At 40.5% G+C, this 24,311-nt stretch overlaps 1 protein-coding gene across 2 annotated transcripts in view; it reads left to right on the top strand.

The window, feature by feature from the left end:
- Positions 1–24,311, top strand: part of adgrb2 (adhesion G protein-coupled receptor B2) — a 211,633-nt gene that overhangs the window by 48,652 nt on the left and 138,670 nt on the right. For both annotated transcript variants that reach the window (XM_084738328.1, XM_084738327.1), the window contains exons 2-4: positions 6,479–6,559; positions 10,039–10,227; positions 23,280–23,441. In XM_084738328.1, the coding sequence (XP_084594454.1) occupies positions 6,479–6,559; positions 10,039–10,227; positions 23,280–23,441 (432 nt within the window). The remainder of the gene's footprint in view (positions 1–6,478; positions 6,560–10,038; positions 10,228–23,279; positions 23,442–24,311) is intronic.

Below are 24,311 nucleotides of genomic sequence, written 5' to 3'. Positions count from 1 at the left end.
CAGGCTCAAAACCGCTTTACTGCATGACGTTTATTTATCAGCTATATTTACTTCCTATTGTGTAGGCGTGTGTGTATGTGTGTCGCTCAGCGTGTGTGTGTGCGTGCGCCACATCAAGGTATATTTGAGCTTTGGCATCAGGGCCAATGTGTGCATTTAGATGTTTAATATGCTGCGTTCATCTCTTCATTCTCGTGTGTGTTGGTTGAGGGTATCCCGCTGCTCATTGCAGCGAGCTGAGGAAGCTGACAAAAGCCTCTGCCTGCTGAGTGATAGCGCTCAGCGGGCTGTGAATGGGACTTTGTCCTTCTACATGCTACTTTATCAACTGTTTGTTTGTTGGGAAGAAAGAGAGAAAATAGCCCCAAGCAAAGACTGGATGAGACTGGTTTGGAACCATTGCTTTATTCTCAGTGGTTGGTTTCCAACTAGGCACACAAAGTCTTATCAACAAGTGGTTATCAAATGACGGGCAAAGCTTTTGTGTAGTTGTTGTGCTTTTTCTCCCATCAGTCAACCAGTTGAACAGTCGGACCAGCACTGTGAGTACTTTTTACTTGTATTTTTCATTTGTTGGACTTCTGTAAGTAGGTTGCAGCTGTTCAATGTCATTTGGCATCAGGGAATAGGATGAAGGTCGTATATGTGTATAAAAATGTCAGGGATGATCAATTTATCTGTGAACCAACTGTGACATCACTCATTGATTTGTGGACTACCATCATGTTGTTTTGCAACCAGAGCATGCGCAGTACCGACAACAAGCTGGAACTGGTGGGTGACGTACTGCAAGTTGGGTGGTGCTTTTGGTTTTGGCTCATCCATTCAGCAGGAAATAACAGCCTGTCTGGAAGAAGAACCAGATGGCATTGTGGTGCTCAAGGCACCAAAAAAAACATACGTTTGAAAAACTCAATAGCGATGTATCTTTTCAGGAATCATGACACAGTGAGTCAAGATAATCTGCAGACCTTGTTATGAGCAACTTCATGGTGGAACTATTTTAGTTCCACTGAACTGTCGCTGCCAGCCGCATCACTGCACAGAACAAAGTGTGCATCTATTCATGGATAAGAGGCTCGGCTTGTAAACATTTGCGGCTTACTCCTCGGGTGGGCTGCAGCCTCTCCTCTATGAGTAGATGCACGCTTCCAGAAAAAGTTTCTATGTGAAACTGCTGTGGTTAATACTGAGAAACTGGGTCATGATTTTTTCTTTCTTTACGCACCACAAGCCAAGTGCCATCTAGGTTCATTATATTTGAGAAAAGGCAGACATCTCTGTGGCAGATAACTCGGCATCTCGCACCAAAACTGTCCCTTCAACCCATGCCGCATCATTAAACTTAAATCACAGTTGCTGTTGCAGCAGCTGCTCAAAAAACAGCTCTAACAAATCAGCTCAAACACATTTACCACAGAACAGTGAAGCAGACCCACCCTAAAAATATGGCTGATATTTTCAAAATTTGACTAAACAAACAGATGGATAAATAGCACTACAGGTAAGAGAAAAAATATTTTTTTTTTTATTTGGGGGTGAATTGCCCCTTCAACACCCAGTCTATTACAATGTTTAGCTGAAATCACCTTGATGAGTTTTTATAGCAGTCAGTGTGAAAGTCAGGCATTCCTGACTAGTTATTGCACACACATATGTAAAGTATCACAGTTCAACCTCTGCTCCCAACCAATTACGCGATTATTGACCTTAACTTGTTCTCTTAGAGAGGAAGAGACAGCTGAAATGGGTTAACAAGAACAGGGATGAGCAGTCTGCTTTCAACCTCAACTGCATGAAGGCTGGTTCAGAGAAGTCACTTTTAGCAAACGGTGACTTGTGACTTAAATGCCCTCAGATTCCAATAATATATTGATGCTGACCTATCCTTTTATATTTTTAATGGACTACGCTGCAGCTGTAACACAGGTGATCTCTTTATTTGTCCAGGGAGGACTTTCAAATACGTTTTCACTTGACTGACACTTCTGTCAGACAACACTGAAGCATCAACTACAAGTAAAATATCACATCTCCACCTCTGCTACCGGCCAATGATAGGATTATCGACCCTGCTCGCGATTGGAAGTGATACTGCCAGCGATGGATGGAAAATAGATTCCCCTGGAGGTGGAGAAACAGCTGAAATGGGTGGAAAAGAGCGGGGATGAGAGGTAGCAAGACGATTTGATGAAGTGTGTGATGATGTATCCATTAAAGTGCAGTCCAGAACATTAAACAATATAGTGGGGTTTGTAAAGGTCAGCACTCTCAAGGGGTTTATCCATATTGATCTTTCCTTTCGATTGTGCCGGACTCTGCACCGGTGTCCGTCCAAATCCTCCTCTGTGCCGGAGACCTAAGGGAGAGCGAGGCAAACAGACACAGCAGCAGAGATATAAAGAGATAGAATGAAAGTTAGTTGTCCTCACTGGTCATTTTATGTGAGACATTACTCCTCTGTCCTGCTTCTCTGACCTCTGTGTCTTAGAAGCACAGACGCGTAGACTATAAACCCACACAGAGGACTTTATTTGTGCCAGATTCCGCCAGGAAATTATTTGGGATCCGCTTTTCCTCTTTCACTCTGAAAAATAAATCAAATCTTTGCCTGAATTTTTTAAAAGTGAGTCTTGGTTAGTGGTATCTTGTCTCATTTGATTAATTATGTCACTCATGAATCCTCTCAGCAGGCATTTAGACTTTAACCGCACCGAACTCACTGCGGTGGGGTGGTAATATTAGCAGCACGTGTTTTGCTAGAATCATGGGCTGCACTGCTAGCTTGCGCCACCTGTTAGCAGACATGAACAGCGGGAGGAATTTGAAAAGGATGAGAAGAACTTGGAATCGACCTTTTGCTGAGCCTCAAGTTCTCTTATACCATGTTTCCACTGCATGATACAGCTCAGCTCCAATTCGACTCTCTTCGCTCTTTTTGGGGTTTTCATTGTGAAAAGTTGTGGATAGTACCCGGTACTTTATTTGGTATCGCCTCGGTTAAGGTTTCAAGTGACGTGAGCCGATACTAAATGTAAACTGGTCAGAGAGAGTCATCACTTGCGGGAAACATTTTTAATTCACTCGACACAGATATTAAAAAATGGCAGCCAGCAAATCCATCCCTTGGTCAACTGATAAAATGCAGATGTTCCTCTGTTTGGTTACAGATGAAAGGCTCTCAAGAGGAAATGATTTCTTCCAGTGTTCCTGTGTGTTAGTGTTGCTTTGAAGATGATATCACTGCAGTTTCAACCAGCTTCACTATGACGATAAACTAAAGATTCCTGCATACATTTAAGGGGCAGCAGTCAGTTACTTAGCAGTAAGCGATTTCTAAATGTGCCTCTTGAAATTTGTAGTCATTTTGAAGCAATGTGTCTTTGATTACACACAGAAATACAAAAAAACAGGCCTTTCATGTCAGCCCACAGCCAAGTTTTGATCGTAACAAGCAGATTTCATCATCAGTAGCTGGCTAGCATTTGTGAATGTTCATGCAGTTCCATTACAGTGATATATGTTCTGCCATATAAGGCTGTTGGGGTGCTTAGTCTAGAAAAATGCTAATGTGAGTTTGGCTGGGGCTTCTGACGTGTAAAAATTTCTGCAGACTAAATACAGAGCATGACAGAGTTGCTATGGTAATCTTTAACTCCTGTATCATTTTGTTAAGAGCTGCCTTCTTTCATCCTGGATTTAATGAGGGTAAAATCAGTCAAGCCACAAATTGATTCTTAGTTAAGGCTGGTTTATTCACACATGTGGTCAGACCCAAAGTACCACCTCAAGTGTGCACTTTTCTCCAGCCAACATATATATAAGGTTAGTAGTAGGTTAGTAGGTAGTTATCTGGGCATACCATTGTTCACAGCTTATGTTAGAACAGAAAAGAGCACTGTAAATAATACACTCCTTACAATTTTGTTCTTGTGCCTTTGGTTGTGGAAAGGCTTTAAAAAAAAAAAAGCCACCATCCTCCAAACTTTTGAGGTCTCAAGTTTCATCCTTACTAAGGCCCAGTGCGCAGAACTTCACCATGTGCTTTTCAAAGCCTGACAGGCCCTCTGTGCCTAGTTAGCTATTGTTGCTAAGCTATGTTTGGACGATTGCTGTTCTGGGAAGGGGTTTAGCATACACTCAGTTGGAGGGAGAGGATTATTAAGGAACAGGAGAAGAAAAGCAGTAGGGTAGGTGAAAAGTTCACTTTTTGCATAAGTTGAAGACAAGTTTTGTTTGCACCATTTTTAGCTGATGAATATTGATTGGTTAGGAGGATGAGTTATAAAATCTAGGAGCACTATGTCCTGGCACAAGCGTTAATGCTTTTCATGTAAAATATTAACTGTAAAACCTGTAGCTAAGCAAGTGGGCGTTTGTACTGTGCACTGACCTGAGTGTTGCTAATGAAAACTTGTAAATCCTACGGCTGTTGGCATGTTGCTGCGCTACTCTCAGTTTGATTGTCACATTAGATGCAACACCAGTCTTTTTTTTGGGCAATGAGGCGATAAGGCAAAATTGAGTTCTGTTTATACTCTTCTAAAATACTCTCAGAGCACTGTGGCACCATTAGATAATTTCTGCTTCTTTGGAAAACAAAGTGAAACTAGCAGCCCACACACATGCACACACAGTAGTTATTTCTTTTACACAACCATGTAGCCAGCTGTGGATATCATCTAAACAGCACACAAACAAAGTTATTACATTGTTCCTGTGGTAAAATATTGTACTTTGGCCTTTAAGCACAAGTGGTCCTGCTGAGAAACAACACACAAACAAGGGAATGCGAGGGAGAGTTAGACGGCACGAATAGAAGGAGCCGTAGCTAGAAGATAAAACCAAACAGATTTTTTTTTTTCCTGACAACGAGTTGTTTCTGTAAAAGGCCAAATTAGGGGACTGGTGGAAATGGGCATTTGAGCAGTCATGACAGAGCCTTGTGTGTCTATGTGCGTGCGAGGATGTGCTGTGGGTGCACGGGTTTGTGTTCCTCCTGAAGTCGTCTCCTTGATAGCTTCCTTAGGTCAACTCCTTGAGAGAAGCTAATGTGAGGAAATTTCACCGTCAATCACTGTTGCGCTATGTAATCTAGTACACACACACACACAGGCACACACAATCGACTCCCATGTGGATAATGTACCGTAGACGTGGTGTATGTCTCAGCTCCTTTTGCGTAAATGCAGCCGCTGCAAAAAAATCCCATGGGCAAGAAGTACCCAAGTGAAAAAGATCTGCTAAATCAAAGATTGTTTCCCCTGCCGAGGGAGTTGATTAAGTCTTGTGTTGCTGAAACTAAGCCTACAAATCCATTTGCACAGATCAGAACAGTCTGCGCTCATGCCTCCGTATGTTTGTACCAATTGAGATAAAAATGACTTCGATATGTTGCGTGATTTCACTTTCTCCATACTTTTCTCTCTCTCGAGGCAATCCTTCTGTTTCTGCAAATGCTCTTTATGTGAGATGTTCCAATTCAAATCAGCACTTTCATATATAAATTTATGTCCTTTTTTTAAACTTACTTATGTTGTTGTGCTGAATATTAACACATTGCATTTCAATATGTATATTTTTATTGACATTTCGTGTTTTCCCTCTAAGCCAATGAGCCGGTCAGGATTGACTTCCTCCTGATTTTTCGGAGATTATACTGCTGACATTCTGTTATCTGCTTCTGCACGATGTGTGCTGAAATGTATCAGCATGTGCTTTAAATATTCTGCTACAAGGAGCAAGCCAAGCAAATGTAGGCGTTAGTATTTTTATTTTCCCAGAGTCGTGTTTTGGATGTACTAAAAAACTTGCCTTTTTTGACTTCTCTCAATGTACAAAATAGCTGTGGGTGCTCATGGGCCCTCATTTACTATAGCTTTAAATCCAACTATCTGTATGCTATGGCATAGTTAGATATACTGTAGTAAACAAACTGGGCATCAGTTTGCCAGTGTTTTCATAAGGCAGATGCTTTCTGCACCTCAGGTGGAATAGCCAATGTGTATATTTGCACCTGTGGTGGACTAGGCAATGCAGCTGTTCTCATGAGGGTGGAATAGCCAATTTGGCACTGTACACTTGAGTGGAATAGCTAATGTGGTTATTTGGGGTGGAATAGCAAGTATGGCTATTAATAGAGAAGTCGAATAGCCAATATGGCTATTTACCCCCAGGGTGGAATAGCCAATGTGGTTATTTACACCCAGGTGTATATAGCCTAGAATGGCAGGGACAAGCACCCATGTGTCTGTAGCCAATATTGTTACGTGATCCTGGTCTTTCCCTTAACCTAACTAAGTAGTTTTGTTGCCTAAAGCTAATCAAATTGCGACTGAAAACTGAAAATCCTCTTTCTTGCTAAAATTAGGGCATCGGGAATAGCCTAACAACCTGGTACAAATAGACCCCCTTTATTTTAAAATCCTCACACGCTTTGCCTCTCACTGAATTTCATATGTATCTTTGTCTTTTCTAGACCCGTACGATGATGACCTGAAGGTGAAGACCCAAAGACCACGATCAGCTGACCAGCCTGGTGTGTTTCAGGCACAGACAGGTGAGTAAACATATGTGTGTGTTAACAGCCTGAATCAAAAGCAGCCAAGCTGACCTTGACAGGCTGCATGTATAACTGAATATTAGGACTTCCATTGAAAGAATGATTATATTTATCTTTTAAAGCATGGCTGAATGGCAGGGCAACTACTGTAGTTGACCATTTAATGTGAAAATGTGAACCCATGAACTTAATCTTACATAATTAATAGGATCAGAATAGAAACATTTAATTATTCATGACATGACACATTAAACATATTAGGAATATCATGTACATGAGGAATATGCCTCATACATACATGACATTACATGTTGGTTGTTTTGCCCACTCTAGAACAGGTCATATGCTAATCTGAGCTTGAGAACATACGCACATACCCTTTTCCATATTCACAGCGTTCACTGTGCGGAGGAGGGAGTCCCTACCGCAAGGGAAACCCCTGGCTCTGTCTTGTCCTTCTCCTCTGTTCCCCTCCTTCCTTCCCTCTCCCCATTCTTCCATTCCTCCAGGCATGTGTGATGAGCTTAAGCCCTGACTCACGACATGTTAATGAAGATGTAATGCGATTAACGGACATGCAATTAATTTGATTTCCTTCTTTGCCATGTGATGACGCCTTCATCAAAGGACACGACGTTCATAAACAATTTAGGGAGAGCAGAATGACTTAACTCGCAGTTTTTGCTTTCAAGGGCGTAACTCGGGGGGAACAATGGGACACTCTCCACAGCTGCCTGGAGAACTCAAAATCACCCGCAAACGTATCTTAACACCCTATCTGTGTGCTTTTATTAAAATCTAAAACCACCCATTTTCGCTTAAAGCTGCATATGAGTTACCATAATTCCATTTATTATAATGTTGCCTTAAAACACATTTCTCAAACAGGGTTGTCATCCTCATAAATATTCAATGAGGGTTTTCTCATTAAGGAGCTTAAATCAATTAATGACATACATACTATAGTGCTCAGGAATATCACATGTTGGGTATAAGCATCAAAGGCCAGGCAAAGATGGGCACAAATACATCAAAAAGTATCTTGTTACAAATCACAAATATTTGCTCATCAAATGTATATACAATAAATACAAAATATTGATATGAGCAATGTATTTAATTAAAATACAAGTATTTTGTAATTTATTATTATTAATTTATTATTTTAAATACAGAAATACATGTTTTTTAATTATTTTGTAAAGTATTGTATCTTATTTCTTTCTGCCCAGTTAAATACAAATTACAAAATACTCAGAAGTAATTGAATAAGTATTATAAATACAGGAGGACAGGCCATGTGAACATAATAATAATAATGAAAGTCTACCGTAGAACGATATAAGCAAAGGTCTCCTGTATCCAACATGTGATGTTCTTGAGCTTTCATAATGTCTAAATATTTCTCTCTTGGGGAAAAAAAAAGAAAAAAATGGTTGTATAACTACGGGAAGTGTGTTTGGTTATTGTAACCACAAAGCCCTTTTATCATCTGTCAGAGAGTCCCAGCCTTTTCTCTAGACAATTGTATAGATTATGATTTTGTCTGTATTTTTTCATTGTAGTAACATTGCAATGGTGTCACAGTCATCCCAGGGAATTGTCTTTTTATTTCAGAAAATAAAGAGCAAAGAGAAGCTGAGAATCACTAACAGGAATGAATGAAGCCAACATGTTTGTTGTCATGCATCTGCACTAACAGCTCCTGTGACTCTGACTTCTTTGTTGGGGATGTTTACTGTATGCTGTATACTCCTATGATACAGCAATATATTTTTCTGTAATTATATAGTACAGATTCTGTTTTTGTGATTATGATGATGAGACAATAGACATGGATGTGTTGTGCTTTCAAGGAAGGGAGGCAGGAAGCTGTGATCAAGGTACCAGTCCTGAAATTAAGTCATTTCGGGGCAAAGCCTCTTTGGCCTTTGGTAAATACAGATTTATTGAAGCATCTGGGCCGAAATGTAGGTCACTAGACCCAGAACCAATGGTGCAAAACAGTAAGTGATAATTAAGACAAAACAGTATTTCTAAGCTACATTTAGCTGATAATTAGCCTGGTCAGCCACCCTCAGTAATCAATACAAACGCACTTTATTAGACTGTAAACCATTAATCAAACCAGTAACTAACAGCAGTCAATGCCAGGCAGCCTTATCAGACTTAAGCAGCTACCTAGTGTCTACACTGTGGAGAAAAAACTAATAAATTAAAAACTAGACATACAGTATTAACTGTTTGAATTTAACAGAAGCTCCCTGTGCTTTTCAAAGAAAATATTACACCAAACTCCCTCTCAGAGGTTTGACATGCTAACAATCCCTTACATGTCCGCAAAAACACATAACTCAAGAAATGGGCGTTAGGACCCCACACAAACTGCAAGAGACACACTTTCAACTGTTGTAGTCTCATAAAATGTTATAACATATCAAAAGTTTTAAGAAATCCATGTGGGGGAAAGTATTGAAAAATACTGAAATCAGTGATGCTACAATTTTCCATTGGGACTGTGTTGAAAAATTGATTTATACATGTCTGCTTGTTTGACGTCCACACAAAGGTTTCACTGCTGTCCACAATCAAACAGAAACTGTGATTTACATGGGACATTGAGCTGGATGCAGTGCAGTGAATGTGCAAAAGGATATTCTTAAGATACGTAAGTGGGTCAGAATGTCATAATGAGTTTGTTCTCTTCCAATATCTTTGTAATGAAACACGTTTCACTTAAAAATGATTCTGAATGATGATTCTGTGTTAATTTCATCTGTATTTGTGCACATTTTCTGAAAGCTTATGGATACAGAAGAAACAGGGCAGTAACACTTGTAGTCGTGGGGAGGCAGTGTGGCAGTGTAGCCAGTAGTTCAAGTAAGACATAACAACAAAAAAAGTTTGAAAAATGCTGAAGTCTTGCTAGTTATATTCCTCATCAGTTTGTTTGTGACACAACCACTGTGTGCAGCACTGCCTCTGCTTTTGCATCTTGTTCAAGAGGTACATTATTACCACCTCATCCAGTGTTGCCATATTTGCTGTTGTTAGAAACTTTTCACTGTACTTCTTCATCTCTGGGGTAACTCTTGGCTCGGGGTGGCAACCGCTGGTGGATGTATTGCTTAATATCCATTGCCAGCATTAAGAATGCATGGAAGCATGTGCGCAGTGACGGTTACATCGTTTGAAGGAAAATTGGCCAGCAAAAATCTATTTTTGTACTTAAGAGGGGGATAAATGAGCCTCAATTAGACAATGGCCGGTTCAAAACAGAGCATGCCATCATGGATGTGTGGTTAATTTTAGAGGGGTAGTCACGACATTGGCCGTTTGGCTAGGGGATAATTCCTGCCGAATAATGCTCTACTTCGTGACTATTTTGTGTTCCACCTGACTTGAAACATTCGTATCATCAAACTGGAATCCTTGAGAATTAACCCCTGTCTGTCCGTCTCTGTGTTGTTCTCCAGGTGACCCTGCGGCAGAGGAGTGGTCGCAGTGGAGTGTGTGTTCTCTCACATGCGGGCAAGGCTGGCAAGTGAGGACACGATCATGTGTTTCTTCTCCCTATGGGACACTGTGTAGCGGCGCCCTGCGGGAAACGCGCATGTGCAACAACACCGCTTCCTGTCCGGGCGAACCTGGGATCACAGGCTCAGGTACGTTCACCGAACTCCTGCACCAGCTGGGTTCAGCCTTTATCTGTGTGTAGCTTGTTTGATGCAGGCGAGGCAGAACACGTTATGACTTCAAGGGGTACTTTCAAAATCTGTGACAGGCTTGTGACTTCTCCAGGGTCCCCGCCTCCTCACGTTGCATGCTGGGATATGTCCCCGGCCTTTGTGACCTCCAGTAGGGATAACAAGGTTGTAAGGAAAAAAAAGAACAAGGTTAGCAGTGTTGCAAAACCATGACAAAACACATTGTTTGCAGGATGCACACTGGTTTATGAATATACTGTAGGCCTCTTTTTTTTTTTGTTGTTGTTGTGTTTTGTCTTGTTTATGTAAAATTTGACAACATGCAGCTTTAAACAATAGGCTATCTGCTTAGCACCTCGCCTCACCCATGCAGCATTTTATTTGTCTTTTTACAATGTGTTATGAAAGCTGAAGAAAATAATGACAGTGTGAAACTCTTGTCACTTTCGAGGAGGGTGGGCGGTATGCACACACACAAACACACACACACAATCACACACATCACATGGGATCCACTCAGCCAAAACATAATCTAACCATGGTGTAGCAGGGGGGAAAAAAAAAAAAGCCTAGAAAATGAGAATGTCATTTTGTCACTTCAATTCACACTGCTGACCAGCTGAGAGAGTAAGAAAGAAAGACATAGAGAGACAGACGTGACACCTGAGCTCGATGTCAGCGAGTAGATTAGACTTGCCACAGCTCAGAAGTTCATACTTCCTGGCTTCTCTATCTTTAGCTCTCCTTTGCTCTTTCACTTTCCTCTCAGTGCTGATCTCATTTTCCTTGTCTTGTCTGTATCTATATCAGTGTCTACCTACATCTGTGCAGATACTGTAATAGAGAATGAATTAATCTAACAGAGCATTAGTAGCAGACAAACTTCTGAAGATAATAATTTACAATGAAAAAATATATAAATACAAAGATTGAAACTGCTGAATGCAAATCAATCCTGTGCTCTCATGACAGTGATAAGCATAAAAACATTTGAAATGATAACTACAGCTATGCCTCTGCTTCAGCTTCCAAGGGACTGCTTTTTCATTTTTGATGTAATGGCAGCTCCACAAAATATATTTAACCAATCAAACAAGAATTTCTCATGCATACATGCTCTGCCAATCAGGGCGAGTGTATTCAACCCTGACTGCTCGCTAGAAAAAGGCAGCGGCAAAATGAGGAACACCTCATCCATTTTTCCTCAGTAACACATAACACAATCAAGTCACTGAGGGAACTCGTGTACGGCTCATCCCTGAACAATGTGAGTTCTGCTCCGGTTTGATTGCTGGTGTAGGTCTTTACTAGATGAAATTGTGAAGTGCCGCCTGTCCTGCTCTGGTTTGATTGCCCTGATTGCAATTGAAGTGAAATCCTGTATGGCATTGGCTCCCTCCTGCCTGGCCTCTGTCCCTCACCTAATCCACCGCTAATGCTCAGTCCCCAATCAGATGATGACGAAAGTCCAGTGCAGCTCAGTGAAACCACAGTCGGTGCATTGTCCAGTGGTGTAGCTAACTGGCGCCATGTCCTCATTGTCTGTTGATCTGGCTGCACCTGGCCCATCCTGCCATGTTTTTTAGCCCACAGATCTAAAGTAGTGAAGTCGTTTTTCAGTTTTTGTCATCATCTTTGAGGCGGTGTGGGAGTGGGTAGACTCACAAGTCAGTCATCAAATGCTTCGCTCAATAGAGACCGATGAGAATCTCTCGATTTTCATTGTTACACAACACAATAATTAGAGAGTCTAAATCTTAAGTTTCTAGGGCAGCATGTTCTTGAAAAAATGAAAGGGTGTAGGTTTGTTAGTGGCTGTACTTGCCACTGTTCAAGCAACCCCGTTTAATACCCTACATTTAGATAATCTCTGATCGTCTGGTATCACAAGTCTAGTGTGGAGGCATCTTAGTTGGAACCTGCTAAAAGTGGATCCCACTGCTGCATATGTGGAAATGTTTTTATAAAGCCTTTTGTCGTTCCAGAGCTAGCTGCATCAAATTTAACAAGTTGAGTCAAGTGATTCGTTTGAGCATGAAAAATCTGAGTGCGAGGTGTTGAAACTGCCTGATTCAAGGCTTCTGGTCACTACTGGCATAACTCACTCAAATCTTGGCACTTTTGTTGCATTATGTAGGAGCCAGGTTATGATGTCTTTTAAGATCAAAGCTATGGCGTTATAGTTTTTAGAATGGATAAGGACGAGGTGTTTGCTAGAGTCACACTGTGTGGTGCCTGTTTACCTGCATTGGTCCTTGTCGCTGGACAGGAGGAAGGAATATCCCTATGGACCCACAGCATGGATACTGTGGAAAATCTTGCTGTGGATGTTTTGGTTGTGAACCGGGTGCATTCCTATTAAAGTCCCTGTCCCTGTCGCCTGAAGAACTGCATCTGGGGTGGGGCTTTTGCAAAGTAGACACACAACCTCATTATTGGTGTTCTTACCAACACGGGCCAAGCCAAAACTACCAACAGCTGACACGTTTGCCTGATCGCTATCAAGACAAAAAGGACAGAAGGGATATTTTTGGTGCTGCAGTGTAACAAGAGAAATTATTTGGAATATAAATCCTACTGTCTACTCAGTAGAATAACAAGAATCAAATCTGTGCCAGACATGATATCAGACCCTGCACTCCACCAGCTGTCTGCATCAAAAGATGACAGGGATAGACAGGAAGGGAGTGATGGGCTGCAGCGACTGGAGACTGACTGTATGTCCAAGGAACATATCAAAAGTGGGTTAGGGTTAAGGTTATTTGAGTGGAAAACAACATGGCCCTCTATTCTGGTTGGCAGACAGTGGGGTCGTCTCTGAGCTAACCTGTTTGAACCCAGTGACACCTATGAGATCGCATCACAGGAATATACCACCAATGTCCTCCATACATTACTATTTTAATAATAACAGTGAGGGCAGAGGGCAGACTATTAAATGAAAAATCAGGCCCACAACTTCTCTGGGGACAGACAAGTCACAGCAAAAGTGGGGCTACTGCTGTCTAAATGTCAGTGTCACAGCATGGGGTTTACAGTCATTGGACTTTAGAGCCCCATTATTAGACAAGACCTTTGCACTAGTTGCTTAAGAGTTATTGGAGAAGGAACTTTTATAGGAGGCAGCGTCCATAGGGTCAGATAGGCTCATCCTGATTTGCTAAGCACATCTGAGCACATATTGGTGATGATAGGTTCCCAGCAGCCACAGTTATTGATTGGCTTTTACAGAAGACAATAGAGCTGTGTATTATACACAACCATCACAAAGCTAAAGAGGAGAAGGAGAGCAGTCATAAAATGACTCTACCCAGACTGGGATGTCCCAAGTGAACATGGCCAAACTGGGACTAAAACAGTCTCCAAGAACGACGCAGGTCAGTTTGACAACAGGGGCTACAGTACTGAGATGGGTTTGGCTCGCAGCACCCTGGGGCTGAGTCACGGCTGGCTGAGCTAACAGCAGTTAGTGGCTAGCTAACTGACTTGGCAACAGCTAAAGCTATCTTTCCACCAGGAAACTCTGTAAATGATCTTGTTACTGACTGGCCGTGTTCACCCGGTCCTGTTGTCATCATTTACAGTTGGCTACATTAGCAGCAAGTAAACTAAAGCTGTCTGTCCATAGGGAAACAACCACAGTACATTATTCCCTGTCAGTCTTGGAGACTGTGAGGCTGCTGATCCCAGTTCTGTTGCTAACAGTTTCGGTTACTCAGTTACTCAGGTCATACGCAAGAAAGTGTTTCACGTTACGCAAATGTTGTGAGGTGATATATTATGCAATAAATATGAGATAAAATGCTATAACATTGATTTGGACTTCGTGAAAACAATATGTAGTTTTTATTGTTTGTTTGTATGCCAGCATAAGGTGTGGGTGTTAATTTGGCTTTGATTTGGTTACTTTAAATGTAGTTCATTGTACACCATGATTGTGTCAAACAATTATTGTGTTCTTTTGCATTTTCTGTATCTCTGAGAGAGTTTTGTGAGTTTATCTATGAACTATGTCTCATTGTGTACTTTTTAAGCACACGTATGCGTTCACATGTGAGTTAGCAGTCTGTCAGTGTTTACTGAGGCAACAAAAAATAAACAAGAGGAGCGAGAGGAACATTTTCCTTCCCTGTCGGTGCATATGCTAATCTTGTTTTTATGCAAATGTGCCAACGCGATTTGTATGTCTAAGTGCCTCATTTTCCATTCAGTGTCGATATTAATATCCTCAGCCATTCCTTTGATGGAATATTGGTTGCTGTGTTATGTTCCGTTTATTATTTCATTTTCCCCCCACTCCTCTGATGTTTCCTGACGTGGCTCTGGAGGGGTGTAGGGGCACTCCAGGGACTCACTGAATGGGATCACACCAAATTCAAGCAGACTGGGGATGTGGGGGCGGCAGCAAAGAGACATAAAAGTGTTTAATGAAGCTGATGTGATTGACTTTTTTTAAATAATTTTCTTCTTCTACTTTGTCTTGATTTGGGGTAGAATCTACTGGCTTGTTTGATTTCTTAATCCCTTTGCTGCTGGATGAAGCCCTGTCTCTGCTGGGTCCATCAGGGAGCCTCAAACAAACATGTAGTACAGTACAGACACACGAGCACACACTGTACATACTAATCACAATTTTATACATCAAATACTACACTCTGAGAAATATAGGTGCTAACTAGAATTATAAAGGGTTGTTTGGCTTGTATCCATTGGGGAACCCTTTTGTATTTCTGGTAGAACATTTTATAAACATTCTACTTGGAACCCTTTCAGAGAGTTCAGCCTAGAATCCAACATGGGCTCATAGAAACACCTCATGAAGGGTTCAACAAAGACCCTTCTATGGTGTAATATTTCACCTTATTACAGTGCAAACAAGGCCTAAACCAGCAGGGTTCTATTAAGAACCTTTCTATGTGTCTATTATTAAAGGGTTTCACTGAGAGCCCACTTGTATTCCAAGGATTTTCTCTCGAGCCCTCCCACAAGGTTCTGCTGAGCACCATTTTATATTCCTATTCTAAGGGTTTCATCTAGAATCCACCCAGAGGGTTCGAATAGAGAACCCTTTTATATTTGAAGGGTTTTCTCTAGAACACACTAAAGGGGGTTCTACTGAGAATCCTTTTGAATCACGTTCCAAAGAGAACCCTTGATTTCTTCAAGTATTTCAACAATCGCTGATGAACTCTTTCTACCAAAAAGGCCTCATGCTTACACAGAACCTCTCTTCAAAAAAGGGTTCTTCAGAAGCAAATGAGTCTAGGTAGAACCTCAACCCTTCAGGAAGAACGCTTTTGAAACTATTATTTCTAAGAGAGTACTAATCACGACTGCAATAATTCTGACTTTCAATTCAGTCACTAAAATCACAATTTTATGACACAGCTAGTATAAAAACGACTCTTAACATATTAATGTACCCCAATAAGGTAGCCAATAGGTGTGTTTTAAAATAAAATGCTCTAAAATTGAACAGCTCCAGGAAGCTGAGTATACATATACACAGACATGTGTATGCATGAGCTGTGCCTTTCAAACCTGCTGTTCAGAACATGACGGCCAGTCGCACTGACTTCCAGATTTGTCTGAAAGATCTGCAAGTGAAATGTTTTTAAGCAACTTCCTCCAAGCTGTTTCATATGCATTTACTCACAACTGCAAATATTCAAGGCACAGAGGCATAAGTGAACACACGCACTTTCACAGTTTCTCCTGAGGTGGGGAGAGTGCAGTCTGCATACCTAATTTGGTAGATGGGTTTGCCAGAATATTCTATTCTGTTTTTTTTTTACCATTTATTTGTGTTTGTGCACAAGTTCGGACTTAGAAGTATGGGTGTGTTGTGAGTGTGGGTGGATATGTCTCTGGGCGTATCTCTGTGCATGCCTGTATGTGTGTGTCTGCATGGGTTAGGGAACATCAAAGAAAAGTAGCTTGGACAGAAAGCCAATGAACTGAAAATGGACATTTTTTCCCCTCGTTTTTTCATGGGTAAAACTCCTAAATTAAGGTGATACAGATAATCAATTTTAAGTAATGGTCTGGCTCTTGACAAAGCAAACTAGGCAGTAATTGGTCCGGCAAATTAACTTTTTTTTTTTTTTTTTTTTGAATATGCACTCAAGTATAAGACGTTCATGCCCCGAAGCGTGCAAAATGAAGTAGCACCCCTACTTCTCTTCTATTTAGCCACTGCTCATTTGCCATAGATTCAGTGACATTTAAAACATGGAGCGGAACAATGGTGCATTATGAATACAGTATGTCTGGGTCAGTGAGTAGTCAAACGCTGCAACACCACACTTGCAGTAATCATTCAAGCAAGAGACTGAGGATGCATGCAAGGATGCGGCTGTGAAGCCGTGGCAGACGACTGCAGATGGCGAACATACAAATTTAACCACGCACACATCCTCACACAGTTTTAAAGCCACTGGAAACCAAAATCCACAATAGCCTTCTGACCAGGTAATTTAGAATCTCATGTGCATAATACTAAGAATCTAAAAGCATCAGAATTACAAAACCTGATTGCAAAAAAGTTTGGGACGTTGTGTAAAATATAAATAAAAACAGAACACAAAGATTTGCAAATACCTTTATAACTATGTTCAGCTGAATACAGTAAAAAGACAAGATATTTAGGGTTCAGGGTGTGTGTGTTTTTTTTTTTAAATAAAACTCTCATTCAGACTTTGATGTTTGCAGCATGTTCGAAAAAAGTTTTGGGCAGTGGCATGTTTACCACTGTGTTACATCACCTTTTCTTTTAACAACTCAGTAAGTGTTTTGAAACCGAGGACACTAATTGTTGAAGTTATGGAAGTGAAATTCTTTCCATTCTTGCTTGCTATACAACTTCAGGTGCTCAGCTGTCTGGGGCCTCAGTTTTTGTATTTTTTTATTTCATAATGCACCACACATTTTCATTGGGAGACAGGTCTGTACTGCAGGAAGGCCAGTTTAGTGACTGCACTCTTTTTACTGTGAAGCCACAGCATTCTAACGTGCAGAATTCGTCTTGGCATTGTCTCGCTAAAATAAGCAGGGACGTACCTGAAAAAGACATCATCTGGACGGCAGCATAAGTCGCTCCAAAACCTGCAACTTTGAGCATCAATGGTGGCTTGACAGATGTGACAGTTAGCATTGCCTCGGGCACTAACACGCCTATAACATCACAGATGTTGGCTTTTGAAGTTAACAATCGAGATGGTCCTTCTCCTGTTTAGCCCAGAAGACACGATGTCCATGATCTCCATGAACAGTTTGAATTGCGGACTTGTCAAACCACAGCACACTTTTCTATTTTCCGTCAGTCTGTATCAGATCAGACCAGAGAAGTCGGTGGTGTTTCTGGATGTTGTGATGGGGCTTTTGCTTTGCATGTTAATGTCTTAACTTGCATTTGTAGATGCAGCGGTGAACTTTGTTGACCGACAGCAGTTTTCCAAAGTGTTCTTGAGCCCATATTGTATAATTTATACAATAATGTTGATTTTTAATGCAGTGCTGCCTGAGGTTTATCTGAATTCGCTGAATCTTTTTTTTTCATATTATGGGTTATAGATGGTGAAAGGCCTGTTTAAATTTAAGTTTATGCAGCGTCCTGACTTTCTTGGAATTGGATTTGTAGTTTTAATCCAAATTCAAAATATTGTCATTTAGGTTTTTGTTCACTTTCCTCTATTGTGTTTAAACTGGGCGTGCTCGTGCTCGGACATTATGAAAATTCTGCAATTAATTCCATGAACCAATCCTAAAAGATCCATGTCAGTTGCTAAATGTGTGCAGCCAAACTTTATTTGCTGCTCTCTGTTCTCTGAGCCTGATCCAGCTCATCAACGGGGTGCTAAAGCCATTACATCACTTCAGACTCCTTTGACACTAACTGTAATTTTACCTTGCAGAAATCAATACCAGCTTAAGTATATGCTATATTTAGAACATTTTCACCCGCTTTACTTTGCCATCAGACAGCCCTGAAGCTGCTGTCTGCGCTGTCTTCACAGCCACATATTTGAAAGGCCAAAGCATTTTTTTCCCATTTTAGCATACTGCGTTTTTTGAATTCATAATCAAAGTAGTTTCATATTTGATTTCATTTTTACCAACCTGGCAAGTGAATGAAATTTGTGAAACCTACTTGCTCAATGTGGCGCTGTACTTATCCTGGGCAAGCGGCTTCACAGCCTCATTGTTGAGCACTGATCATATGCATTTTTCTTTTTAAAGCCACGTCTCCAGATGTGTTAAATAATGCAGCCATGCTGTGCTGTGACCCCAGATAAAACTGCTGGCAAAGCGGGCAATTCTTATGATCAATCTGATGCATATGTCCTATTATAGAGCATGTGTTTCAAAAGCTAGAAATAAATGAGAAGTTGACGTCTTCATACATCATTACATGTAATTATATTTAATAGTTAGATAGACTTTAAAGGTTTGTATAAATGTCATGCATCCTCATTACACATAACCTTACTCTCTGTAGTGCTGTGAGTATGTGCTCTGCTAAGTGTGTGTGCGTATATTTAAATGGAGGAGGATGAGCATGAACAATTTATCTTCTCTTATCTGAGCTTACTTGCATTTGCATCAGCAACCCAGGCCATGTAAGCGACTCTATGCGCTTCCACATTTCTCAGCTGCACATTTTTCTTCTGTGCCCCTCACAAAGCTGAATTTTTTAAAGTTCGTGAACTTGATTTTGTGACCGCGTGTCGGACAGATCTGTCAGTTCGTTTGTTTGATCAGAACTGATCGGTTTGTTATTTGGTTCTTTTAATCTATGCCTTCTGCTGTAGACGTGCTCTTTTCCATCTCCCTCTGTGACTGCAGCCCTGATGGCAATAAACTCTCTTTTAATGCGCACGCTTAAACTAAAAGACGTGCTGTATTATGTTAATGTAGTTGTTGTGTCAAGACAGACAGCATATTTGATATAATTGCCCTGTGCTGTTTTGTTTAAGACTGGAAATATCACTTGGTGGGGAGTATTTGCCTTGTTACCAATAGGTGGTGTAATACAATCCTAATCCCAGTATCTGAAGACATTTTTGTCATATTTTTTCCTCTTTAATTAGCTTATCTATTTCCACATTTTCCCTACTCTGTGTCCCCATCTCCAATTGACATTTTCTCCTTTTAATGTGTCTTAGTCACAAAGCCGCTTCGAGCTTGATTTTATAGGCGAATTGATTGGCTTTGCGCGGTCAGACTTCAGATACACTTGTTCTGGGTTTGAGAGATGGAGATTCGATTTGGATGAATAAGTAATGTCTTACAAGTAATCCTGTAGAGAAAAAAAACAGAAGTCTGGCTGAATTTTATTTGTTTGGCTTTTCTCTGCTTGTTATTGCATTAAGTTCTAGGAGTCTCCAGAGAAGGTTTTTGCAATTTGAAATGAGATACCCCCCAGAAATCTGCTCATGCTTTGAGGATCCCCGTTATATTTTATTATCATGATTTATTCAATCGAATATTTTGGAAATCTTCTTTCATGTGTGCTACCAAAATATTTTGGCTGACATACTTCAGCACACAACGTCAACTTCATTAAATTACCACCTTATAGTTTTGTGATTATATTTTTCTCAACATCTTAGTAAGTGCTTGCTAGTTTCAGGTTTGGTTGCACCAGTAAAACTTGAAAAGTTGAGAAATATCCAAGAAAGTAAAGACTTTTGTAACTTTGGTAACAAGTTGCAAGGAAATATCTGTGGCATCATACCCCCTAAAAAATCTACACTGTTGTCAGGAGGTCACGGACTGTAACACAACCTCCTAATATAAGGGTTTCAGGATCCAAACATATTGAAGTTGAGATGAAAAATGTCTTTTTAATTTCAGATTTAACAAAACAACCCATTTAATAATACAAAATTACAAAAAACAATCCCAAAAAATCCAATCATGTTTTCTTTCTGTAAAACAAAATATGACGTGTGCTTATGTAGGTACCAGCTAATTTTGACAAATAATATTACACACTCTCATCAATCAGAGCTACGATTCATTGGTTAGCTAGCTAACAACGGCACGGTACCTTGAGGAATTTGATATGAACGTGAACAAGGCTCACTTTTCCATGTTCACATCAAATTCCACCCATGCATCCACCTGCTTATCCTGTTTCATTCGGAAAAATGTCACAATATGGAAACTAGATACCCTTGAAATGCCATTTCATCTGTACTATAATCCACACAATCCTTTGTACATATGAATGTTCATGTAAAGAAAACGTTTGTGCTTCAAAGATTTTTGTTCAGAGGAAGCAGGAAATATTTTCTCCCACAAGTCCATTTTGCAAAAAGTCAGGGTGATATTTCTGAAGATTGATTGGTGCTCAGGACTCTGTTTGAAAAGCCGGCGTCTAGTGCTTCTCGGTTGATGGTGCTGCCATTTCCGAGTCTAAAGTATGGCCCTCATTTCCCATCATGCCTAGTGCTGGACCGAGTAGTTTGCTAAGTTTATATGTTCTAAAAATGCAAACGTTACTTTTTTTAGTGTGTCTCTCTTTTCAGGTGGTTTATGTTGGCACTTGTCATCTTTGTGATGGTTCATAGCTTTAATCATTTGTGATGCGGCAGCTGTATTTTGCTCTATTTTTAAGTGCTTGTCACTTAAGGGGCAATTAAGGTCAATTAAGGAGCTGACATCACTGAGAGACGCTTCCTGTCTCTCATCCCATGCTGCTTGCCTCAATGTTTTTTTTTATTTTCCACAACCATCTCATGACCCCCTTTGGGCGGCTGCGAACCACCGATTTAGTCTACATTAGTAATAAACCGTTTATAACTTGAATTATATTGTATTGTGGGATTTTGGATGGTAAATGGAATTCAAAACCTTTATTAATCAACATATGAATCAAGTATCCTTTCAGATATGATCACCATATTAAATATTTAGCAAGCTAATGTTGGCTATGTAGCTGGTTGCATTAGCTACGCAATTAGTTTTTAACAACCAGTCTTACGATATAAGAGCTTGTGTGGAGTCTCATTTAAATTTAGTTGCGTGTGTGTCTCTACTTAGTTGCACTTGTGTTATAACATCATATAACTTTTAACTTAAGAGCAGCTGCAACCGGCTCCAGCTCCCTTCAGCAAGACCCACAAAAGCATCTGCCTCTCTCGCAACACACAGTATAGACACTTTGTGTAGCAGCTTAAAGAGACACATTGATGCCATGTGTTGCTAAACATCTCACTATTTACCAGCTCTCCATATCTCCATACTTTTTAATACCACCGTCTTCTCCCTCTCTCTCAGCCTGCTACTCCTGCTCCTCTGAGCCTTCCTTCACAGAGTAGACTTAATTATTTATCGCCATGATTTATTTAGCTTTGCTCAACACAGGACCAGCAATCTCCATCCTGCTGTCTCCAACTTTCTCTCCGTCCCTCCCTCCCTCCCCCCCTCTCTATATCTTGCTTTCTATCTTTCTTCCAGCATCTCTCCAAATCTGCTCTTCTCTTTTTCTTCCATGTCTTTCACCAGAGCTTAATCTCCCCTGCTCTCTCGCCAAACATTTCTATATTTTTTTTTAAATAACTTCCTCCCTTTCTTGGCATCTGTTTTTCATTCCAAAGCCTTTAAAACTTTTTGAGCCCAGATCTTTTTTGTTTCCTTTTCAAATTTGCCGATAATCTCCTCTTTTTGTCATGTTAGTTTTTGTTTCTCTCTTCTTGACACTCATTAACCAGTCTTGTCATTCATCTTTTTCCTTCTTTGGAGTCTTCCATTGAGCACTTCTCTACCGTTCTTGTTCTTCCAATATCTGTCTAGCATCATTATTCCCTCTAATCTCAGGTCAGACATCTCCAAATGATTCCGGCAATTATTTTTGTGCATGTGTGCTCTTATGCGTGTCTTTTCTCTCATGTGGCACAAGCCGCCAGTGTCACATAGCTGGAATACAGATCAAGTAGACACATTCCCGCAAGAAGTAGTGTTGAGGAAAGCAGCATCACAAGAGTAGTCTTGAAGTCAAGTTCATTATCTGCAAAGTTTTTGTGCTCATTTATTCTATTTTGATTTATTTCAACTTCATCTGTTGCTGAAATGGGATGGGATGCACAATAAAGAGGAAAAAAGAGGAAGGAAGATGGAAAAAAGAAGAGAAACATTTTTAATACTTTAATTAGTGTTTGAAGTGTTTGAAGTCTCTGGATTCTTTGGATCCCTTGGTTCACTGTATGTAGTAACTGAAAGCTCTAATAAATTCAGAAACAAACTTACCATATTCATTTCCTTGCCATGACTCAAACTGCATAACTGCATGACTTCCTAACCTCCATTTTCTTTCACATAGTAACATGTAAGTACAGTTTCATTCTCAGTTTCTTTTGTTTTGCAAATGGAATGACTTTGTGGAGGTCCAGAGGTCACCTCCTCCATGTTTTTTCAGCCTGCTCTCATTCCCAACTCATCACATACCAAGGATTTGTCACCACCCCTCGGCAACTCGTACAGACACAGACCCGTTCATGGCTGAAAGCAAGGTCACGTGATGTATATAACATAAAAAAAAGTTACTGAAACCCCAAAATATTGTGCATTGTGGCTTTAATTTAGCCACATAGTTTTTAAATAACTTAAATAAGTAGCTTTCTGTGCCTAGACCAAATCAAATAGTTTTTTTACCTAAACCTAACCAAGTAGTTTTTGTATCTAGACCTAACCAAACTGAATGTTTCACAGCGTTTAAAAGGCTTTCTGGCCGTGTCAGATGCAGTCACTGAAGTGTACCTTGTACTTCAGCATCAGACAACAAAGGACGGTGACAAATCATCAGTATGTGAAGAGCTGGGTTGAGAATACGTTGGGGTTTTTTTTAAATGAATGTGCTCAGACTCATCTAATATCTCATGTTTCTCTCATTCTCTAACCCCTCTTGCCTGCGATGGGATGCTCCCTTCCCTCCTTCCCTCCCTTTCTCCCTCCCTACCTCCTCATCCTCATGTCGCTGTGTGTTTGTGCGTGTGTTTGCGGTGCAGTGCATGGGCTGTGGGAGGAGTGGTCATCATGGAGTCTGTGCTCCGTGACGTGTGGGCGGGGCACGAGGACGCGAACCAGGAAGTGTGTGAACGGAGGCGGGGTCGTGGCTTGTGGACGGCCCGAGGTTCAGACCAAACTCTGCAACATAGCAGTGTGTCCTGGTTAGTACCATCCCCATTTACATGATACACCCAGTCTCTCTCTCTCAACCGCTCTGCCTGTTCAAGCATGTCTGTCTTCTTCTTGTTTTTCTTCCAAATCACAAATATTTCCTCCACAGCTCTTGGATTTACACGCATGTGCTTTTTTTATTTTGTGTTCTTCCTTTATAGGTCTTGTAGTGACCAAGTGTCTCTCTCCTTTAGCAAAAATGTGGACCAATCCTGCGATCATGTCACATCACACAGACTGTAATTACAAGCAGCTGAGGGGGAAAAAACTGCACTGGCAATTTCATCTAAATAAAATTCCATACTGACATCAACAGAATCAATTATGCTAAATCAAATTACTTTATTGACTGATATTGTAAGGTCAAGCTTGGTATCACCAGTTATTTGTTCATGTATTTATTCATTTTGATGTTTTTCTGTTGTTTTTTATTTAAGTTTAGTCATGTTAGTGGTCAAAACTCAAATATATCAACAACTGGTGGGTTATTAATATTAATATTATGGGGGTATAACGGAGCAGGAGCTTGCTCTGTCACACACACACACACACACACACACACACACACACACACACACACACACACACTTTACTGCTCTGAAAGAAAATGTCTCAGTGACATTCTGTTAATGCTCTCAACATGTTACTACAAACACATTAACTCACAAAATACCTGGAAAAATTGGGAGAAATGATTACAAGCGTGATGCAGCAGCATTTACTTAGCAAGAACTTTACTCTGAAGAGGAACATACTGTGATTTTTCCAGGTACACTGGTGGTCAAAGCAACTGATCTCAGATAGATTAAGACCACTCTGTAGAGTACAGGTTCATTACAGTGTCATTACAGTGTCAATTA

The sequence above is a fragment of the Lutjanus erythropterus genome, chromosome 16 (assembly GCF_056507025.1).
Source record: "Lutjanus erythropterus isolate fLutEry1 chromosome 16, fLutEry1.hap2, whole genome shotgun sequence".
Classification (NCBI taxonomy): domain Eukaryota; kingdom Metazoa; phylum Chordata; class Actinopteri; order Lutjaniformes; family Lutjanidae; genus Lutjanus; species Lutjanus erythropterus.
The sequence above is the reverse complement of the archived record's forward strand: the minus strand, read 5'-3'. Positions and strand labels throughout refer to the sequence as shown.